The sequence below is a fragment of the Onychostruthus taczanowskii genome, unplaced genomic scaffold (genome assembly GCF_017590055.1).
Source record: "Onychostruthus taczanowskii isolate IOZ18803 unplaced genomic scaffold, ASM1759005v1 scaffold209, whole genome shotgun sequence".
NCBI lineage: Eukaryota > Metazoa > Chordata > Aves > Passeriformes > Passeridae > Onychostruthus > Onychostruthus taczanowskii.
In genome coordinates this window covers 63,902-86,084 of record NW_024499340.1, presented here as the reverse complement: position 1 = coordinate 86,084, position 22,183 = coordinate 63,902, and the positions used below count along the sequence as shown (strand labels likewise).

Sequence of the window (22,183 nt, the reverse complement as noted above, 5' to 3'; positions counted from 1 at the left end):
CCACCATGCACTGTGGCCTGGACATGAGCCTGAGTGGATCAGAAACTGAAAGGGGTTTGAGGGAATCCAGACAGCTCCTTGCTTGAAGTATGACCCCAAAACAACAAAGGAAAGTTGCATGAGAAGCTTTACAGTGAATGTTGAATATCCAGGGCCAATCCAAATAAGAACTGGCAATTCCTTATGTGTTCTGTCGGCCCTTTGAGTGTTGTAAGCTGGCTCCTGTATAACAGTACTGCCTGCACATAAATGTTTTCTCTTGCTTTTGGTATCCCATGGAACAGATAGTTCTGGAGCATAGCTACATATGTCCTGGATTTTAGTTTTTTCCTTGCCAAGAATCTAGGTGAAGCCAGTACAACTCTCTTGCACTTGACATCAGGAAAAGATTATGAGGCTTGAAAATAGTCGAGGACCTTTGCACAAGAAATGTCTGTTCATTTACTGTGCAAAATGATTAATGGCATCACATCCTTTCCCTCCACCTCAGACAAGTCCAGTTGCCACTCTGACAAGTTCTGCCATGAACAAAGGGACTTCAATCACTGCCCTGTCACAGAATGGGAGACTTCCCCCTAGTTATGTGGCTGTGAGGGAATGGAGAAGCAAGTCAAGGGAAGGAAACGGCACCAGGGGAAACTGCAGAGGGACAGGAGACTGGAAAGTGTGAAAGAAATACTCTGGAGGAAGGTCTTGAAAGATGTGGATTGAGGGAAGCAGCTGAAGGAAGCTACAGGTGTACTGAGCAACTGCTCTGCACAAGAGAGCCAGAGCTTCAGCATACATCAGTGCTTTTAGAGAAGTGACAGAGAACTTGGGGACAGCTGCATGCCTAGTTACAGAAAAAGTGTGATCTGCACAGTCAGTGATTCACCAAGCCTGTCAAGGATGAAGAACAAGCTGGCTCTCCCACAGCAACTGTGTGAACAGGGAGAATGTCCCCCGTGGGCTGTGCTAGAGCAAGAATGAGAAGGGCAGGCACTTCCTTGTGGAAGATTCAATTGCTGCAGGCACCTCACAAAGCTCAGGTTCTCCATGCCACAACAGTTCAGAGTCTGCACTTACTGATGAACCTGTGCTGCTCCCCATATTTAATCTCATTAGCCTTTGGCTACTCATCCCAGAGCACCAAGAATTAATTTTTTGCGCTGGATCAGAGATTAGCTCCGCTGCTGCTGTACCTGTGTACCTGTTTATGGGACTCTCCACTCCAAGGCATGGCACTTCTGCATTTAAACTTTTTTTAATTTGGCAGTGTAGCTCTACAACACCTACAAAAAATCATCATCACCACATTTGTGGTCAATATCGGGTGGACCAGTGTTTGACCCACACTCGTGGAAAGTCACTGCACCCATCCAGGAGCCTAAGAAGAACAAATCAGGCTTATGGCAAACACTTATCCATTTGGCTGTACAAAATTACCACGGTAAAATAAAACCTAGTTACTGTGTCCTGGATGACTCTGGCTCTGGGCAGAGGTAATTAGAATTGTCTCAGCAGAGAACAAACAACAATGTGTGAAGCTGGAGCCACAGCTCAGCACAAGTTCTGAGGTGATACACGCTCACACACAGAGCCAGCTGAGGTGTCCAAGCATGGAACTGCAGCTGGAAGTACAGCCAAACCTAAAAAGCCTGCAAATATTCAAATATTGGAAGTTTGGCTCCAAGTATTTATCTAGCTGTTCCATGACTCTGTAACTGTTCCTTTTCCAAGCATTTGTTCCCCTTTGCTGTACCTTTTTCAAGCTTGTGTAACATTTTGTGACTGACTCAGCCATACTTATAAATACTAAGTAAACCAGCATTTCCTTTCTATGTGTACTCCCACCAGGATCAAGGTCATCATTCAGAAGTAAAATAGAGCTCAGAGAAAGAGGGGGCAGCTGGACTGTGGGCTCTTAGATTTTATATTCCTTGCTGGTTACCTAGCAGACTTATGGGAATGCTCTTACAAGATTTCCAATTTAAGTTATTAATTTTCAAACTACGAATGATCTTCCAGCAGCCAGAATGTCTGAAAAGTATTATGTAGGGTCATGCAATATATGGAATAGAATAGCCAGACACAGAATTCCTGTAGTTAACGCAGCATGTGGATTATATATAAACACACATACACAATTCTGAACAGTGGCCTGGCTTGGAAATTCTATTCTCAAGTCGTGTGTGAGGATATTTTGTTATGCAGTATTTGAAATTTGTTATGTTACTTTATGGCTGGAATAATTACATCATCTTTTTTTAATGAATTTTCCAAATAGACCATTATTCTGCTTTATGATTTTTTTTTGTCCTAAAAAGGGAACTTCCTGTTGAAAATGTAAGCATTTATGGTAAACCTTAAAGCTGTGTAACATGTAACTTCTAAATAAATGGTGTTCACAGACGATGGCCAACCTGTCAAGCCTTTTGCTGCTAGTACTGTGGCAACATTAGGTAAGTGAAAGCACAGAAAACTGAGTAATGTATTGATTCTTTGCAGCTGTATCACTGACAGGGGTAAAGATGAGGCCAACTTGGAACACAAAAAAGGTACTGAACAGCCTGTACTCAAATCTGGTTTTGTTGGTGTGCCACTGAGCAGCGAAATTCCAATATTTAAAACAGTACACCAGGCCTTTTCTCATTGTTTAACTTCTCACTGCTTTTCTCCAAATGTTTAATAAGCCAGAAGAAAACAACTCAGCTACCACAGAGGAGGGAACACAACTTGCTTTTGTTGGTTCAATCTTCAGTACAGTTTTGCTTACTAGAACATTTAATTTACTTAAAACAACACAATGTGTCCCAACTGAGAGACTGAGATGTGTTTTAGCTTTTTTTGAGGCTTTGTTTTTAAGACAGTCTCAGTTTTTATCACACATTTTTAAAGCTGAAGTGGTAACACAAGGGGCTAGCTTGTGCTGGCACTTGATAGAAACACCTATCCTAGATCTTGTTTTGAAGAATTTTGAACTTTAGCACCATCTGAAATGTTATTTGAAATGAGCTGGTAACAGCAACATGAGGATTTATTATGTCCCATCCCTTTGCTGTGAGAACCCCCAAGTTCATCACTCCATTGTGATGCTGTCTGTTTTTCCTTTATCTGGAAATATGCTGATAAAACAAAGGCAGATACAACGTCCATGAGTCCATCAGCAAGAACAGTCATTAATGATTAATTACTGATTAATAAATATGATTCTTGTAGAGTCACTAACGTGCCTGATGACAGACACATGCAGGAGCTGGGGAAGGAGAAATTTTGGGGATATAGAATTGATGTTCTGAGACACACAGGGAAAATCCTGTGGATTAAAGCAAGGAACTTTGCAAAGTACACACAGTATCATAACTCTCAGAAATCCTTGTCAAATATTTATTCCTCTCCTCCCTCCTAATCAGCAATCAGCACAGAACAAGGGATTGATACTTCTTGCCCTCCATACTTTTTTAAGTCATCAGCTTGAAAATTATCCATTTTTTGGCCCAAGAGCTCCCTGAAGATATGCCAGAACTCCTAGCAAAGCTCAGTGAAGAATCTCTTAAATTCCAACCAGTACCATTTGAGAGGATAAGAGGCTGATTACATGGAAAAATACTATTTTTCATCAGACTAGAAAGGGTATGTCTCAAAACCAAAAGGAGATGCCAGGAAGAGTAGGTACTTTAAGCTTATTTATATATGAGTAACAGGTAAACAAGAGTACTGCCTCTCCAATTCCACAGAGGAAATTAAGTTGCTTTTCTTTTAACAATAGGATTATGGGATTGCCACAAACAAGATGTCAACGCTATTCAGAAGGAAATAATTTGATACACTTGGTAATTAATTAACCTGATAATTCCACTTGTTTTTCTATGAAGAAAAAAGAGTAAATCTGGCTTACCTACACACACACGACCATCAACTCCGACAACCAAGCCAGGTGGGCAATCACACCGAAATGAGCCTTCAGTATTTATGCAATGACCATTCATGCAAATTCCTGTTGCCTGGCATTCATCAATATCTAAGAGGAGGCAAGACACTTCAGCAATCAGTTTTTAAGCAAGATTACAGCTAATAGTTTCAAAACATTATCAATTTATGTTATGATAGCAGATAACAACATCTTTGTTTTATTTCTAATAAAAATTTAATCTTGGAATAATCAAAATTCCAGCTGCACAAGCAAAAAAAAAAAAATAATCCCCAAAATAAGCAGAAGAATGTTAGGATTAGAAGTCCTTCATATTCCACATCAAGCAAAATCAATGATAAATTTTCCCCTTTGTACATCCTATTTTTTAATTCTGCTTTGAAGTGTGGCTCAAGAGCACTAGACACCAAATATCCTTATGATGGTTAATTTTGATTTCAAAGAACTTTTAAGTGGTCATCAATTTCTAAGCACAACTGCATGTTATTAAGAAAAGCACAACTACTAGAAATGGTTCAACTTCAAATCAGAAGACTAACAATTTAGATTATTTACTAGAAGTGGCTTAAGCTCAAACCTACCTCTATGGGCAGCAACAGGTATCGTCAATTAGTTTGCTGAAACTGAAGCTAAATCAGATTGTATGCTTAAGAAGTTTAATAGAAGTTTTTAGTGATTGCACTTTAAAAAGTTTATAATGCTGCGTGACCCATAAAATGACTCAAGTGCTATGCACTCTGAATTATCAGAATAATTATGTGGAAAATGTGGGTGGGGGGTGGGGCTCATCAATGTAAAATCTTTCAAACCTCTTAAATTTACCACACTGCTGCTCACTTTACCATTTCAAAAAGGGCCTGAATATTTTGATGCATTTACAATGCTCCAAGATTTTTCAGAAGATTATTTACTGATCGTTGTGGCTTTCCTAACACTATTAAATACTTTTTTCAGTAAATTAAGGATCTGTTTCCAGGCAGCTAAAGAAATCTGCTTTAGTGAGCAGCAAGTTGTTATATGGCATTCAATCAATACTAGATTGCCATTCTTGCAGGGATGAACAGACAGGAAAAGCCATTTTCAATCAATATCCCCCCAAATTTTACATACCAGTACAGTAACGTCCATCTGGAGCCAGAACAAATCCTGGTTTACAGATGCATTTAAAACTCCCATCCTCATTTATGCACATCCCATTCAAGCACATGTTTGTGGTGGCACACTCATCATGGTCTACAAAACATTGCAAAGAAAACTGCTTTTAGTTTCTCACCCTCCAGAAGACAACACAGTGAAAACAGCCAGGACTGGTGTGTCATCTTCCTTCACTTGAAGATTCATTTCTGATCATAACTCTGATAAAGTATCTCAAGAGTTTTCACTCCATAGAAAATGCAGCAATTTTTTTTTTCATGTTGTGATCAGTTGCTTAGCATATTTCAGCAGGCTGTGTATGAAAGGACAGTGTGTGTCTTTCTTTCATACACAAAAAAAAATAAAGGATAAAAAGCTTCCATTGCCTGAGAGAGTTAAGCTTGTTGTTTATCCAGCAAGGTTTTTTCTTGACACCGTGCAGCCAAATTTAAAACCAGGTATTTTCTTCAGCAATGCTGATTTATGCATCATTTGCTGTGAAGCTTTATGGAAAAACATTATTCTTAGGACTCTTGAGGAGAGGTGCAGCTTCAAAAACAAAAATTACCTCAAATTTTCTTTGAGATCATATGGTTCTGTACAATAACTCTTTGAATAAAGGAGTCTCTAAGTTCACAGTATTTCAAAAAAGGTAATCTTCAATCATCCTCACCTGTAGTATGAAGCACAATTTCTAGAACCACCAAGCTAATGCCTGCCCCATTCTTTAGAAGGGTCCTTACCCACACAGTTTTTTCCATTTGTAGTCAGTTCAAACCCAGCATTGCAAATGCACTGGAAGCTTCCCTCAGTGTTCACACACCGCCCGTTTTTGCAAAGAACACCATTCTGAACACACTCATCGATATCTAAGGGGAAGAAAAAACAAACCAAGCCAAACAAACTAAACCCTACACAAACGCAGAACTATGGTAAGATAAAAATGCAATTGGAGACAATTATTGCTTTGAAAAACACTGGCACGTCACTTAAGTATTACTTAGAAAAGTTCAAAAGTAAGACAAGAATTTAGACTCCTTGCATCAGGGAAAAATAGTATTTTTACAGACATGTACAGCAAATGCTGCATTGTGTAAAGTAAGACAAGAATTTAGACTCCTTGCATCAGGGAAAAGTAGTATTTTTACAGCAAATGCTGCACTTTGTGATGCTTTGCAATTTCTTCATGAATACTTTAAAAAACCTACTCACACTTTCATCTGCATGCATACACAAAAAAGCATCTGTCATTCAATTTTTTTTTTTTTTAACCCCTGTCAGGGAAATTCCCCAGATGGATATTCCAGAATAGTGGATAAATATTAAAAGACAACAACAAAACAAATGAGGCGGCAGCCCAGATCTAGAACACCAACTGACTTAACACAGGGATTTATTGAAATTGCTCTCCTATCTCTCAAGTTCAAGTCTCCTATCTCTCAAGTCTGATGCGAGGGGTCAGAACATCAGCAATTCCAGCAGAAATGGAGCAGTTTTCTTACCAATGCAGGCTTGCTTGGTAGGAGTTCTCTGGAAACCTGCGTGGCACTTGCAGTAATAGGAACCAGGTGTGTTGACACAGTCCCCATTGGAGCAGGGGTTTGATGTGCACTCATCAACATCTGCTGGCAGCACAGAGAAGCATTAGTGACTTCACAAAGTCTACCTTTTTTTTTTTTTTCCCCCCCACAAGTCTGGAAGTTTCTGAGTGAAAAAGATGGTAACTAGCAGCCAAATGCTAAATACTAAAGCCTGTTCTTGGTGCAAAAGTCACTGCTTTGCCAGGAACACAGGGCTGTTCTTGGTTCAGCTAGGCAGGCATTTGTAACAAGTGAAGTGGCACTGCTTCATTTATAAGCATCTTGAGGGCCAACAGAAAAAGAATCTTCTTGAGGATTTTGAAACCTGATGGTTGCCTTAATGGTTGATTTAATATAACCCAGTTTCATTTAACTCAACGGCTATTTATGTTCCTTCACAAGAAAAAACAATACTAATCAAAACAGGCACTTCAAAATGAGAGCAAACCATGGCATCCAAAAACTACCCCGATTATATTACAGGTTTGCTGTAAAAAACTGAGGAGGGTCTGCACACCAGCAGCAGGGATTCTTAATGAGACCACAGTCTGTGCACCACTTCTCAATTATTTATGCCCCACTGCACCCCCAGCCCCAGTCTCTGCACTGAATAATGCCAGATTTAACCTAACTCTTTTCCATAATGTACCTTACTCTGCTTTCCAAGAGTTTTGGGTATTTGGGGGCAACCAAACACATTTTAACCAACTGAAATGTCAGCTAACTGCTCAGAAATAACTCTTATTTGACATGGGCCTCTGAAAACTTCAACAGTTCTTTTCAAGAACCCTTTCCCAAATTTGATATCCAGTAGTTACCAGTGAGTCAGAGGAGTCTTTGGTCACGGCAGCTATTCCCAGATCTAAAATAACATCAATTTTTCTCCCCATTACATTTTTGTAAACCCTCCAGGACCCTTGCCCACTGTAATCCAGGGAGCAGAGTGGGTGTATCCCACTGGTCTCGCAGGGCAGGACTGCTGGATCAGTCCCCCTGCAGCACCTAAAGTAAGACCTAAGCAGCTACTCCCTGTCAGAGCTCAATTTACAGGTGACAAATGGATCCCTTGATGAAATCCCCCATTTCTTTATTAGCAGCTTTTGCTAATTTGACTTTTTTCTCCAGCTAGGCCCTTCATTTTATTTACAATGTACTTGTAATTTCTTATCTCTTCATTTAGGCAGGCTTTTAACACCACAAAGGCAGTGGTGATTTGCAGGAGTTTCTGGCATCTGGCTGAAAGCTGCCATAAGAAAATCAGAAGCTGATCAGTTCCTAACAATGGTGATTCTCCCATGCCTTTTGCAGTGCGTGCTTCCAGAAATACCAGGAAACCCCCAGGGCAATTTTCGTGATCATTTCCACTGACTCCTTATCAAATCTGGTTCTAGAACTTAGCTCATTACATCCTGAGAATACTGGGATGTGACAAGAAATTGAAATCATAAGAATATGTATGTCTACTTTCTAGAAGTTTCTGTTCCACAAATAACTTCTAAAATCACTATAAAAGATGGCAAAAGGTTAGCTTTGTTCTAATTTAATCATAAATAAGACCCCATATTTAACAGGAATTACTGTGTTAATGAACACAAAGTTTAAACCAAGAGCATCACTGTACAAAAAGAAATCTCTGCACAAGATCTCACTGATAAAATGACCTGGTTTACAGCACTCTGGGTGCCCAGGTACAATCTGTGTAAACAGTTAAATGAATAAAGGAAATGCAAATGGAAGAATCAAATACCTCCACACAAAATTAATTAGCTCATTCACATTTGCACACCCACTGATCCCACCACCACTGCAGTAAAACCACAGGAATTCAGACAAGATGAAGAAAAGAGGAATTTGGGGTGTTAAATACAGAGGTAACTGAATTTCTACATGCCAGTCTGTGTCACTGTAGTGGTCCCTCCCTCATGTTTCTCTGACATGCCTGGATGTTGGGATGCTCTTTGTCAGGAGTGGGGTGATTTTTCACCAGAGGTGATTTTTCCTCAGTGCTCAGCTGATATGGAAAGGGGTCAAGGATTGAACATCACCCCTTCAAAACTAAGTCCTCAGCTACCAACAGAACATCAAACTCTGAATCACATCCTGACAATATTTTTTTTTGTCAAGTGCCCTAATTCAAATGGATTTACTGTATTTATACCTTGCTTTATTATAACAGAGCACAGAGGGAACTTATAAATACTTGATACAGCACTCATCTGTTTTGTTTAGTTTTCCTGCAGACAATGACAACTGGGACCTTCTCTATTACAGGCTTCAACTTGCTTGCAAAAAAGCCCATGCTCATACCAGAAAGGATCTGTCTATAAGTTTATAAACTCTTCAGCAGGAATGCAGTTTCCCTATGAAACAGCTGACTTAAGCTTAGAAAATCCTTCCAAAGCCATGTGCATCCTTCATGCACATGACATGCACATGAAATATGCATCTCAAGATGGTCTTATTTTTATAAGCTCTTGATAACCGAGGGAAATGGCAAATGTATGTTAATAGAAAGGAGGTTTGGCTTTGAGTTTGCTTTGAAAGCATGCATATTCCAGCAGTATAAACAGGAAACATTTAAGACAGAGATATTTAACCCATTTATTCTGTCTCCCAGCATACCCCCTTCAAGGTCAAATTTTGTCTTTCAGCACTTGCCTCACACACATCTCCACTTTTCAATTTTTCATCACTAACAAGTGCCAGAATTCTCCCATGCACAGTAGGAAACTTCCAAAATCCCCTTAAAAGACTTACTGCAATGAGTCTGGAGACAAATTGTAACATTTTAAATAGGCCTATTTGTATTGACAAGACAACTAAAATTCAACACAGCACACCTACAGGTTTTCTCCCACTTTTTTAAAAGTGTCTACAATTTTATCCAGAGTTTTTATAAACAGAAATGAATAAGGAAAGGTAAGAAAATTAAAGCTATTTTGGAGAAAAGGACTGACCATTCTGAGTCAGACCACTTAGGACACTCATGGTCCTTGGCCATGTTCTGTTGTGAAGAACAGCATAATGCAAGTTTAGGTCAGAGAAAAACAAGTCACACCATTGTTGTTTGGTTTGGCAGGATTAATCTTAAAACAGGACTTTCCTTTAACTCTACAGAAAAATACATAACCATTTCTGGATTTAATTTATTGCTTTGGGAGCAAGCAGACAGAGAAGTAGAGAAAGAGTGTTCATTTATGTGTCATTAACCCTATTACCAATGCCCCAAGAGTGTTCTGTCAGTAATAAGATAAATATTCAAATTATAATATAGAAATCTACTATAATCCATTTATATACAAATCAGAATATATATCCTGTCTATATTTCCAAGAAACTTTCTGTGTAGTTTGCAGCAACTATGGTTCACAAGTCTCAGATTCAGGGGGGAACTTAAGATACCTTGGCTACTGCTTTTTTATACAATTAGAAAATAACAGTGAAACAAAGCTGTGTGATTTATAGAGTTCACAGAGTTCACTCTCTTATAAAACATCTGAATTCAAGCAGCTACTGAAAAGGCAAAGCACTACAGAGCTGAAATTAGTAATGACTGATTTATTTAATGAAAGAAAAAACGGGTAAAATAACACTTAAACTTTTTTGAAGCCATTTTGGGGGTCTCTTCCTATGCTTTCCATGTGGGACAGCACTGTAGCTGGCACTGCACCTTCAGCTTTTGTTAAACCAATTTAAATTTTTATTTTCATCCCAGTGCATCCAAAATTGCCTCTGCTTCCAGTCTACTCTTTTATGCTGAGGTACGCATTGCAAAGTCAAGATTAAGCTCCTTAAGTGAAGACAAGTTTTTTACTGGGCACATACCTGTAAGCTAGATAATTAACCAGGTCATTTTTTTTTTCTCCCCAGTGCATCTGTCAACCCAATCTCACCATTTTCAGGCAATGGGACCCCAAACTGAAAATTAGGTACAACTTCAGAATTATCACAAGCCTGGAGTAGAAGGGGAACTGCCAAGCAAGTGCCCGGCAGGGTGACCCCACAGAAGAGTCAGGGACAGAATGACAGCCACATGATCAAGAATACATTGTATTTTTCTGTCCCAGCACCCAGATATGTAAAGCTGATAGGCCTTTCAAAGCACAGACTATTGCCATGTTCCAGTGACACCTGAAAAACTAAAAAACTTAAGTTCATATAGCTCTACTTGCTACAACCTATGTGCTTCAGATGTTATTTTCAGCTTGATCCCCGAGTAAAAAAAAAATATGAATACAAGATGTAATAAGATTTCAAAAAGATCAAATAGTCCAAGACACCAGTAGTCCTGGAATGTCAAGGTGCACCAAACTTAAAAATATTATTGATTTCAGTGATGCAAAATCTAGTGCTGCAACAAATGAGCCAGGGCTCTCCATACTCCTTTTATAAAGAACTGCCATGCAAGACAAACATCACAAAACTCCTACTCCCCTCTCCCAATGTGATTATGGCTCCTGAGACCCAAGGATGCAGCAAGAGATTAAGCCCTTTGAACTTCCCAGTTAGAGATCAAAGGTGCAGAAAACTCTTGCCCAAATAAAAAAGCTAAAAAAAATCAGGCTTTATGATATGCTGTATCATAAAGGACAGCTTGGAAGAAGAACTGTATCAACCTCCAAGTACAAAAAAGTGAAATGAAGAAGGTACTGAACTGCTTTCCTTGTTTAGTGAGGAAAAGATGAGAAATAACAAAAGCTCAGTCTTTTTGCAAATGCAGTGTTTCAATTAGATTAGATGTTCTGAAAACCTTCTAGATACTTAACTAAACAGTGCAGCTGCTTGGGGAAGTGGTGGAATCCCTGTTAACTGAGTTTTCTTAAAATGAGAGTGTACAGTGGCCAGGAATGGTGCAGGTACAACCAAGCTCTCTGCTGCAAGAGCACAGCTGAATTAAGAGAGGACCTGCAATCCACAGACACATTAGAAATTGATTCTCAACCCACACTTCCTGTGAGGAAAACCTTTTGCTAAAAAGCTCTTGTTTGATATTTTTCATTCACAGATCTCGATCCCCTTATAAAGACTCAGTAAACAAGGGCTCAATTCAAAATAAAACCAGAACTTTTTATTTAGGATCATATACATCAATCAATGTATCTTGCATAGGGGGTTCCTCTCCACACAACCACGCCAGAAGAACCTCCAAATGTTGTATTTTCTCTGAAATAACTGATGAGTTGTGGACAATGCAAGAGTGAAGTCCACAGGAATTGAATAAAAGTACAAGATCGCAAATTCAGTTCTTGTTATATGAAGTTAACATTCTATATTTTCAACCAAAATACAAATTTAACCAGAAGTTAATTAACGCAATTTAAAAATTATTTTATATCTTTAAAATTGCCATTGATCCTTATGAGGAGGCAAAACATAAATTCCACCCTTCATCATCTTGATCATAACAAAACTACATCAGAAAAGTTGAGCTTTGTGAGCCTAACAAAAGAGAAAATGAAGCAGAACTTACTTTGCTGTGACAAAATGCTCAATAGCCTTTAAGTACAGGAGTAGGAATCTCAGTACCAGTATTTGCAATTCAAGATTTTTTTTTCTTGGTAAGAAAACAGACAGCTCTCATAGAAAACTGAACTTATTCTTGTGTAACTAATACCATGGTCTTTGCACTCTCTCTGAAGAGCAGAATCATTAAAATTTCTTTTTGTAAAAAAGCCCAGGTTTTAAGCTGAAGAATATTAGAATAATGGATTTTGAAATGTGCACTCACCAATACAATCTCCATTTGCATCCTGCTTATATCCCATGTTGCATTCACATCTGTAACTAGAGGGGGTTGGTATGCAACGTCCATTCAAACAAAGGTTGGGATGGTGCTTGCAGTTGTCTATTGTCTGATTGAGTATTGCTAACATAAAAAAATCAGAATGAGAGACAAATATTCAGATTTTTAAATGGGACTAAATATGAATATTATACTTGGCTTCAGAAAGGATGTTGTGAGATGCACAAACACATTAAAAAAACCTTTTTCAAAGCACTATCCGTTGTCCTGACAGTAAACTAAAAACAACAAACACACATTAGACAAACATTCTTAAGTATGATTTACCATTTATGTCTGTATCCTGATGAGCCTGTCAGTGAACTCATGGATAAATCACAATTTGTGTGAAAGTCAAAGCAAATTTCTGGTGTACCTGTCTTAATAATACTTCTTGCATTTTATGATCTCTATGGTTGTGATGCCAGGGGTGTGTTTACACATGTCATGAGCAATGTTTATATCCACGACACTTCTGCCAGAAAATTATTCACCGTGGGCTTTCAGCCAAGGCAGTGTTTCTGCAGAGTAAGTAGGTTTTACAGTTGGAGGAGAAAATACAGAAGACAATTTATTTTAAACCCCAGTAGTTTTTGGAAAACACCTAGAAATCTGTAGTTCTGTAGTTTTATTAGTGCTGACAAAGACATCTCAACAGGGACAACACAGGCTCAGGGACTCTGTAACTGAAGTCAAGCAAAACCCTCTTCCTACATCAGGAAGGGCTCCTGAACTTGCTGATGTGTCAGCTGAGGTGTTTAAAACATGCTTGAAGGGCAAAACCATTTTTAAGTGTTAAGAACACCATACCATATCCAGACTGAGCAGTAAAAATAAAGGAAAAACAGAAGGGATAGTGAAAAAAAAAAAAAAAAGTGAAACAAGTCAGAACGCAAGCACCTACTCAGCCCTGTAATGATTGGGCCACTTCCAGCGGGGCTGTGACCACCAGCTCCTGCCCCTGCTCCGCCCGCAGCTGGGGAGAATCCGTTGCTTCCTGGGATGGGGATGAACCCTGCTCCTCTCGGTCCGAATCCATTTCCATTGCCGCCGGGATGGAACCCGTTCCCTCCTGCTCCGCCGCGCCGGGAGCCGCCTCGGGCAGGGGCTCCGTCCAGGCACAGCCTGCGGTGGTCATCTGCCAGACAGGGGGGACAGAGCAGCACAGAGCAGGTCAGCCTCTCACAGCCAGCTCAAAAGGAAGGCACAGCTCTCCCTGTGTGCTACAAAAACCGGGATGGCAGCTCCTCCTCTCCGCGCTGTCGCGTCTTCCCCCTGCCACTCTGAATCTCCCTTGGTTGTGGCTGGCGTTGCTTGAGGAAATAATAAAAAGGAATGCTGTAATTTAAGAGTATTTGCTCAACTGTTGGTTGAAACTGTCTTCTTGATGTGTTGACAGCAGCACTGTAACTCACTGGTTTCTCAGAGGTGTTGATAAAGAAAATACCTTTCATCAGGGATGCGCACTATTCCTCTCTGAGCAGAACTGAAAGAATAATTTAAAGTTGGTGCATTGCAGTTCAAAGTAACCCAAAATGCAATGGAACAAGAGAGCAGCTCTTCCTTTAAATCAAAATTAACTATGGACCCTAAGAGTCATTTCCTCTTCAAGCCTGACCACAAAATCTTTCCCATTTCCCAAAAACTATTTCCAAAGCCGACAAAAGGACATTAAAAAACCAAGTGCCAAACAACCATGGACCAGAAATAAAAATGGTTAACAGATGGCAATATCAGCATTAAAACCACGGAAATTAATAACAATGCAATCCATGACCTTATTTTTTTTCTGTTTAGCCTACATTTTAAAGCAGTTTAAAACACTCCAGTGACCTCCACCCAAAGCAGAACCGACAGCAAGAAGGAGAAAATAAACCAGCCAAAGCAAGAGGGGACTCACCAGATCCTCTGACAGGACACACCTCGGGGACAGAGCCAGTGGCCCAGCAGTGGCCAGGCTCACAGCAGCACTGCCTTCTGCTGAACCTCCCGGGCAGCTCCTGGGCACAGCGGCCGCCGGCAGAGCTGGAGAAGCAGCTGCCTGCTCTCTGATCTGGCAGTCGAGTTAAAGACAAAAACCGAAAATGGTGACATCGATGCCGTTTTGGTTTTACCCTTCTTTCTTTTATACATTCTCTGTATCCTTCATACATACACTTGTGGCTTTGTAGCCTCGTATTGTAGCTTAGTTTCAACATTTTCCTCAGCAGAAAGACAAAAATTCCAGGATCCCTGTACTGTCTTGGTTTTCCTTAGAAACCAAGGCTGAAACCAGCTTTCCAAGACAGACTTCTGCAAACAGGGTCTGGATCTCATCCTAAGGAGGGGGAATCCAGAAGGTGCTAGGACTGGGAGAATTACCTCACCAGGCACGTTCCTGATGGGGGGGCTCTTGTCAGATATGCTAATTTGCAGAATCTATAAAAATTGCACATGTGTGACATGGCAGGCACATCTTCAGCCTTTTCTACCTGATGAATTTGTGCACTTGAGGACACCATATAAAGGTGCCCATTTTAACACCCTAATTGTGTCTGACTCATATTTGTAGGGCCAGAGAAAAAGGCCCTACAACATGAGGCCTCAAACATAAGCTCTCAAAGCTACCTTCCCTTGTTCATCTGAGGTAAGGATGAAAATGCTTTATAAATTGCATTAAAAAACCAAAACCAACCAAACAAAAACTCCCACAACACCCAAACTGCACCCAATTCTTCTCTGACCCACGTATTCCACGTTGGATTTACTGCAGGATCACACAGGTGCAGCGGCATCAGCCTTGCATTAATCCACCATGCAATCCTAAAGTCTGCTCAATCCAACAAAGAAATATTCATGATGTGAAAACCACAAAGCAATACAAACAAAAACTGGATATATTTGTATATATATATATATATAAACCTTATTATGGCAAAATCCGAGATACTTCATGTAGCAACAGCAACATCAATACATTCATTAAATTATTTTTTTTTTCCTCAGCTTAGATGTACCTAACTGGAAAAATGCTATTCAGCCTGCTCTACTCAGTTGACTGAAAGTACAACAGAATATTTAGTAATGCCATGTGAAAACTATTCTCCTTCAAGGGCAGATGATCTTTTATTGTCAGATTAGAGCATGTGATTTTTCTGCAGGACTCAGGTTTTGGGAGCTTTTTTTTGCCTTTAAAAACCAAATTGTAAAACATGAGAAAAACCACAGAAATTTTGATCATATTGGAAATCATAGGTTTTCAGTATTCCTGAGGCTAGCCACAATGTATTTGAAGTTGGCACTCCTCAGATTAACCTGAATAACAGAAGGTGGCTATACTCTTAAAAAAAATTATTAATTTTAAATCACTTGCAGGTCATGTGCTGCTACTTGCTTACATCATTTATCTGCAAGTCAGAAACCCCTTCAGAATTCCTATCCCTTCCCCTATACGAGAACAAAGATCTTTGAGATATCTGAAATAAGAAGAACCACAAGAGATTTAGAAAATACATTACTGTTAGCAATTGTTAAGGTTTTTTACACATGGTATGCAGTGTTCATAGCTAATTGGTCGGAATTGTTTAAATCACATATTTGACACATGCACCTATATATAAGAAATCAACATGTGGAAATAAGCAAAATAGGTTTTTATCATGTAGGGATACCTATTAAATAAAATGTCCTGTAAAAGGTGAAATCTAATGAAAACCAACACTTGGTTTGCTTCATTATCTGTTTCTGACAAATCAGTGGCACATCAACATATGGTGCTTAATGCCTTTTGAGCTTATTTTTGTGCCTTATGTTGACCACTAAAGGTTAATTAACCTGTGTGAGATGGGATTTGAAGCACTGAGTAGGGATAAATGTTTGCTCCTTTAAAACCAAAGTGAGCTTAACTTTTGGGCTCATCAGATGCAGATTCAGAGAAACAAGTAAAATTAACAATTCCTATGTTTGCCTGGACAGCAGAGTGAGGGCCTGGGGCAGGGGGAAGTGCCAGATGGCTGGAGCACCTACCAGGAGTGCAGGATCCATCCACAGATGTGACAAAACCCCATGGGCAGATGCAGAAATAACTCCCCACAGTGTTGGAGCAAACACCACCCTCACAAATCCCTGGGATGATGCTGCATTCATCAATATCTACCCAAAAAAGGAAAGGACATGGGATAATTAGCAGAGCACTCATATTGCACTAAAAAGAGGGAAAGAGCTTTTCTGAAATTAAGTTCTTATTCAACTCTGAATAAAACATTGCTGGTGCTTTCTTACTGAAAACAGTTTTGTTGGCCACCTGTTGGAGGTTTTCTTTGTACATGCACTGGTGTTTAACACTTCAAGGCACACAGTACACCAGAGCAGGCTGAGATTTCCTCCCCCTGAATGACTCAGTGCCACCTCTGAGAAGCACAGAACAGCTACAATGGAGTGCCAAAATACACATCCTGCTTTCAGGCTGAAGGGAGAGGGATGGCACAGCAGCCAGCCAGGACATCTCTGGGCTTCCTGTGACCACACAAATACTGCTCGTGAGACCTGGCTGCTTTCTGGCCCCTTAACATTCCAGCTGTAAGAAAGAATTTTGGCCAAGCCCTTCAAATGCAAAATAACCTTTTGATGCATTCAAATATTTCTGCTGACTGAAAGCAAAGGTCCCACCAGAACACCAGGGCAATTTTGTGTGTAAATATGTATAAAGTGAGATGTCACCACGCTGATAAATGAGTTGCTGTGTCTAACCAGGGGCTGCCAAACTCCAAACCAGTGGTCCAGCAGTGCAAACCCCATTTGTAGCTGGCAAGTTAGAGGCAGATGAACAAGTTTTTCTCCACCTCTGCAAAGCTGCAGGATGCAGACCATCCTTCCCAACTGGCTACATCCAAGGGAGTTTAACATTGTCCAGGGCTGCTGTCCAAGAACGACAGGAAGGTGGGAAGGTAAAAATCACCTTCCTGAAACCTAGGCAGAGATCAGAGTGGCAGGAAGACTCCACAGTCTTCTGCATGTGGACAGAAAAAACAACTAATTATTTAACTTACTGGAGCAGTAATGAGTAATTGGATTTTTGTTTCACTGTTTTTTGAGCCAAATCTCTGTCTCTCCTTCCCCTTCCCAGGTTCTTGCACATGCAGTTATTTCAAAATATCACTATTACCTCTGACTGGAAATTCTGAGACTTCATCTCAGGAAGGGCTATTTTTAGTGAGGCTGACTGAAAATTTTACTAGTTTTCTTCCCTTCCCCCCTCCAAAATACATAAATCAATGGTCTCAGGGAAAATGCTCTGAGTATAAGCAACAGGAAATGCTATATTAACAGAGAGGAAGACTGAAGGCATGAACGGTTCCAGTGCTGCACACAGATGGGACAACCAGTCCCAATGTGAGAAAGAATTTAAATGTGTGACAAAAATGTTGCAGATTTATTAGCCAGGGAGTTTCTGCCTAAAAGGCCCAGCCTAGCTACCTGCAGTTCAGAATCTGTGACTTTTACTGCTAGGGAAAGCAGGGTTTTATAAATAACTGAGTTACAAGTACCAGAAATGGGGCTCTCAACTGCCAAACTCTAGGAAAGAGTTCCCTGAAAACAGTTTTAGTCTAGAAACAGTATCAGAAAGTAGTAATAATTGGTAGGACCAAGTCTGAATAGCATTCAGTCTAATGAAACTGTACATTAAGCAGGAAAATCTGAAATAGAACTATTTTTTAAAGGGATTCTTTCCATTTTGGTGGCACTTTTGTTTTTTTTTTAAGGTCTTAATCTGTTTCATATAGTCTTAACCTTTTGGTATCAACAGTACATAGTGACATATCCTTTTGGAAAAGCAACAGAGGCATCCTACCTCTTTAGAACACCTTAAATTGTAAAGGGTGTCATAACTAACTACATCTATTTGTTATGTGAGAAGAGTAAGTAGAACACATTTATTAGAACCCTGGATTACAATAATTAATACTCCACCCCTTTTGTAAAGCATCAATCATAACTGAAAGTTTCTCTACATTTAATTCATTTCTGAATAACCCAAAGATCTAAGTTCCATTAACTCTGGGAGATAACAACTTCCTGAAAATGAACCGCTAGAAAGTCAGTAAAAACTCAGTATATTGTACACCAAAACTTTTAGGGAAAAAAAAAGAAAAAAAAAAGTGAAGGGTTTGGGGTTTTATTTTGTTTAGCTAAGACACCACACTGGTTGACTGGGTATGTGGAATTTGGTACAATCCCTGTAATGGTCTTTCCCAAAGTTTTTCAGCTATTATGGCTACAAAAAGCACAACATGGACATTCTTACTTATTCTAGCAAGTGCTGTTGTTTCCAGGAAGAGTAACAGGAGAAAAAAAAACCTAACCCACAAAATACCTCTGGGTGCTCAGGGGCAGAGGGTATATAGGGGATATCAAATCCCTCCTTCTTTAGTAGGAGAATTGCTGTTATAGTAAAGAAGGTCTGAATAATTATGGCAAGATTCCAGCCTCCAAATATTGCAGCCTTGGCTATTACTGACTCCAACTTGGATTTTGTCCTCTGTAGCCAGTAAATAACAGTTGATCTGCTTTTCCAGATCTAAAATAGGGAAAGGAGTGAGCTGAATACTCCATACCACATCATTTCTACACAATGTTTGTGACAAAAAAAAACTCATTAAAATAATGCAGTTTCTACTAAATGACTTCTCTGTACACAGGTTCTGTTAACTCACAGGACACCAGTTCTTTGCATCCTTCAGAATGGCCCAACCCACATCCACAGATGCACAGATAAATATACATATAAATTATGTTACTTCATTCAAATCATCAGCCCTACTAACTGAAAGTGCAATTGCTTGAAGGACTGCCTATAGTATTTTCCTATAAATTTAACCCTGAGAGATTTCAAGCACTTAATTAAGCATACAAGTAAAGAAGCCAGAATAGAACCATGGCTTATCTTCCACTCCCTGCTCCATCATTAGAGTAATGTAAGCATGGTATTATCCCGCTATAATTTTGGCATTAGCTCCTTGGCTGTGAAGCTTCACAATGTCTTTCTTCCTCAAAAAAGATGGTACAAACTGCGAGGAGAGGGCTGTTATTTGCCTAATTCCCTGTGGAATTAGGCAAAGAACAGCCTAGGGAAGCTGTGACCAGGGACTGGTTAGTATTTAACTTCTGCCATGGACACAAGTGGCAAGGCTTAAAAGACAAAAAAGTCAGAACATATGACCTGCTCTGCAGCAGGCTGCCAACAATAGGAAATTAACACCTGTTGATCAGTAAACCATGAAGTAACAGCAAAATCAGACAGATGATGATGCACAGTCCCATAACCACAGCTTTTTAAGATGATCTATGTTAAAAATACATTCACATTTTCCTGTGGATACTACCAAGGAGAATAACATTTTCAACAATTAAAGCTTTAGATTGCTAAAAGAGAATGCAAAGAATGCTCTAAGTACTGTTTGCAGAAAAAAGGAAACATGTCTCTGAATACATCCTTCTGGCATCAAAAGAACCACAGTGAAGAGAATCAAAAAAAACAAGTGCACTTCTAACAAAAAAGAATGATTTATATACATGGATAGATAGACAAGAGCTGCCTCTGAGACACAGCCACAAACAGGTTAAGAGTCTGTGGGTAAAAATCAAGGACTAGACCAATAAAGGACCTCTTGTACTAATTTGTGTAGAAAGCCAATGCAAGGAACTTTTTCCCGCTCTCTCTCTCCTCTTTTTCTTTCCTTTTTTTCCTTCTTTTTCTCTTTTTTTCCCTCCCGTTCTTCTCTTTTACCCTACCCTTTATTTCAAACCCAACCCCCACCTGCTGATACCAGGAGGTCAGGAACAAACATTCCAATTTCCACGGCAAATGTGCAATTTTTAAAGTTTTCAGGGACCTTCTGACTTTTGTTGTTCCTTTTCAACCACAAGCATCTACATACCTGCCTGCTCCCTCCCCTTTCAGGTGCTGAGTAAAAATTAAAACTAGTCAACACAAAAAAACCCCAAACCACAGAAAACCAAAAGAATGTGGAGGGTAGGAGCAGAAAAAATACCTTTGGATTTAAAAAAATTTTTTTACTTAGGCATTACTTGCAACAACACCAGAAGCAACACTTTCACTGAAAATTTTTCAACTGACTATATTACTTAATTTTTCTGTGAATGTTGTACTGTAGGCAACTGAAAAAAACTCTGAGGGGATGTCCAAAATGCATTTGTTTGTAGCTGAACACTGAGCATAATGTAAATTGGTAATATAATTAAATTGCCAGCAAATAACAAGTCAAAGCCTTTAATAACTAAGTCCTCCTATCAGTACAGCTTAAATGTGAAAGCACTCACTGGTTAAGATGAAGTCTGAGAGTTCTGACTTCTTTCAAAGGCAGGAAAAAGTCATTGAAATCAGTGAAGTCTTCAGCAAACTCACAAAAACTCAGCAATTTTCTTTCATGTTATTTTATGTTATATGGAATTACTACTTTTAATTCCATCAACACATTTACTAGGTCTATGTTTATTAAACATAATTACTAGGTCTATGATTATTAAACTACATTTATTAAAGATGGTCTGCTTAATTTTTAATCTGAAAGAGAAGACCATTTCCTTGGTGTTTTTCACTTACCCAGACTCATCAAAACTGCCACATTTGCTTTCACTCTGTAGTCAGTAGGCCAAAAATATCTACCTGAACTAGAATATATCTTTTAGAAGACAAAGAAAATCCTAGTCACTCAGCAGAGCAGTAGTTATATGGTACTCTCACGCAGCGTTTTTATCAATAGTTCTAAATTTCCAAAGAAAATAAACACTGTCTTTACCCACAAAAGTCAGACAGAAAAAAATATCTAATGCAAAATAGGAACAGCCAAGTAGAAAAGACAAGAAATAAAAAGCACAGTTCAGTGATGCTATGCCTGTCCAGATCAGACACCACAACTATAACAGCAGTTAATAATGTCCACTACCAAAGTGCTCTAATGCTCTGCAAAAGTCTTTTTTAGTTATGTTCTCCTACAGCATCACTTACCATCACATTTTTGAGTTGCCTCATTCTGTTTGTGGCCCACAGGACACTTGCACTCATATGAACCTACTGAATTAATGCAGTTTCCTCCTTGGCAGACCCCCGGGATAGCCTGGCACTCATCAACATCTGCAAACACAAAAAAAAGACCCAGACCTGATTGCCTGACACAAGATACAGAAGTTACTTTCAGCAGCTTCCTGTTGCATTTCAGTAAGCTCTGCTTCTACTTCAAATTTTGTTGGGTTTTTTGTTTTACTGTTTGCTTTTTTGTGTTTTTGGGGTTTTTTTTGTTGTTTTTTTTGGGTTTTTTTCTTTTTTTTTTGGGTTGTTTTTTTTTTCCCCAGCTCTAATTTGGTTAAATAAACCGCCCCATGTTTCTGTATGTTTTTATACAAAGCTATCCAACAGGACATTTCTCCTGGCTGGCTCCCTCAGCAGCTCCACCATGAAGTTATTTTTTTTTCCCCAGCTCTAATTTGGTAAAATAAACCGCCCCATGTTTCTGTACGTTTTTATACAAAGCTATCCAACAGGCCATTTCTCCTGGTTGGCTCCCTCAGCAGCTCCACCATGAAGTTACCATCCAGGTGTTTCAGGAATCTGCTGGACCCATTTGTTCCAGCTGTGTGGTGCCCCCAGGTAACAACTGGCAAGAACATGAACTCTTTTTCAGGTGGATGATCAAAGCCCTTACAAGGCACTGAAATTCCACCCAAGCTTGTGGATTATAGCCCTTCTTCAGTTTTTATTCCTCCTGGTGCTCGTGCTAT

General features: G+C 39.4%; 1 protein-coding gene across 1 annotated transcript in view; it reads right to left on the bottom strand.

The window, feature by feature from the left end:
• Positions 1–22,183, bottom strand: part of FBN2 (fibrillin 2) — a 118,563-nt gene that overhangs the window by 68,927 nt on the left and 27,453 nt on the right. The window contains exons 7-15 of the mRNA XM_041404110.1: positions 21,414–21,539; positions 16,412–16,537; positions 14,307–14,459; positions 13,311–13,544; positions 12,353–12,490; positions 6,547–6,666; positions 5,788–5,913; positions 5,021–5,143; positions 3,878–4,000 (exon numbers count right to left, since the gene is read on the bottom strand). Of these exons, the coding sequence (XP_041260044.1) occupies positions 3,878–4,000; positions 5,021–5,143; positions 5,788–5,913; positions 6,547–6,666; positions 12,353–12,490; positions 13,311–13,544; positions 14,307–14,459; positions 16,412–16,537; positions 21,414–21,539 (1,269 nt within the window). The remainder of the gene's footprint in view (positions 1–3,877; positions 4,001–5,020; positions 5,144–5,787; positions 5,914–6,546; positions 6,667–12,352; positions 12,491–13,310; positions 13,545–14,306; positions 14,460–16,411; positions 16,538–21,413; positions 21,540–22,183) is intronic.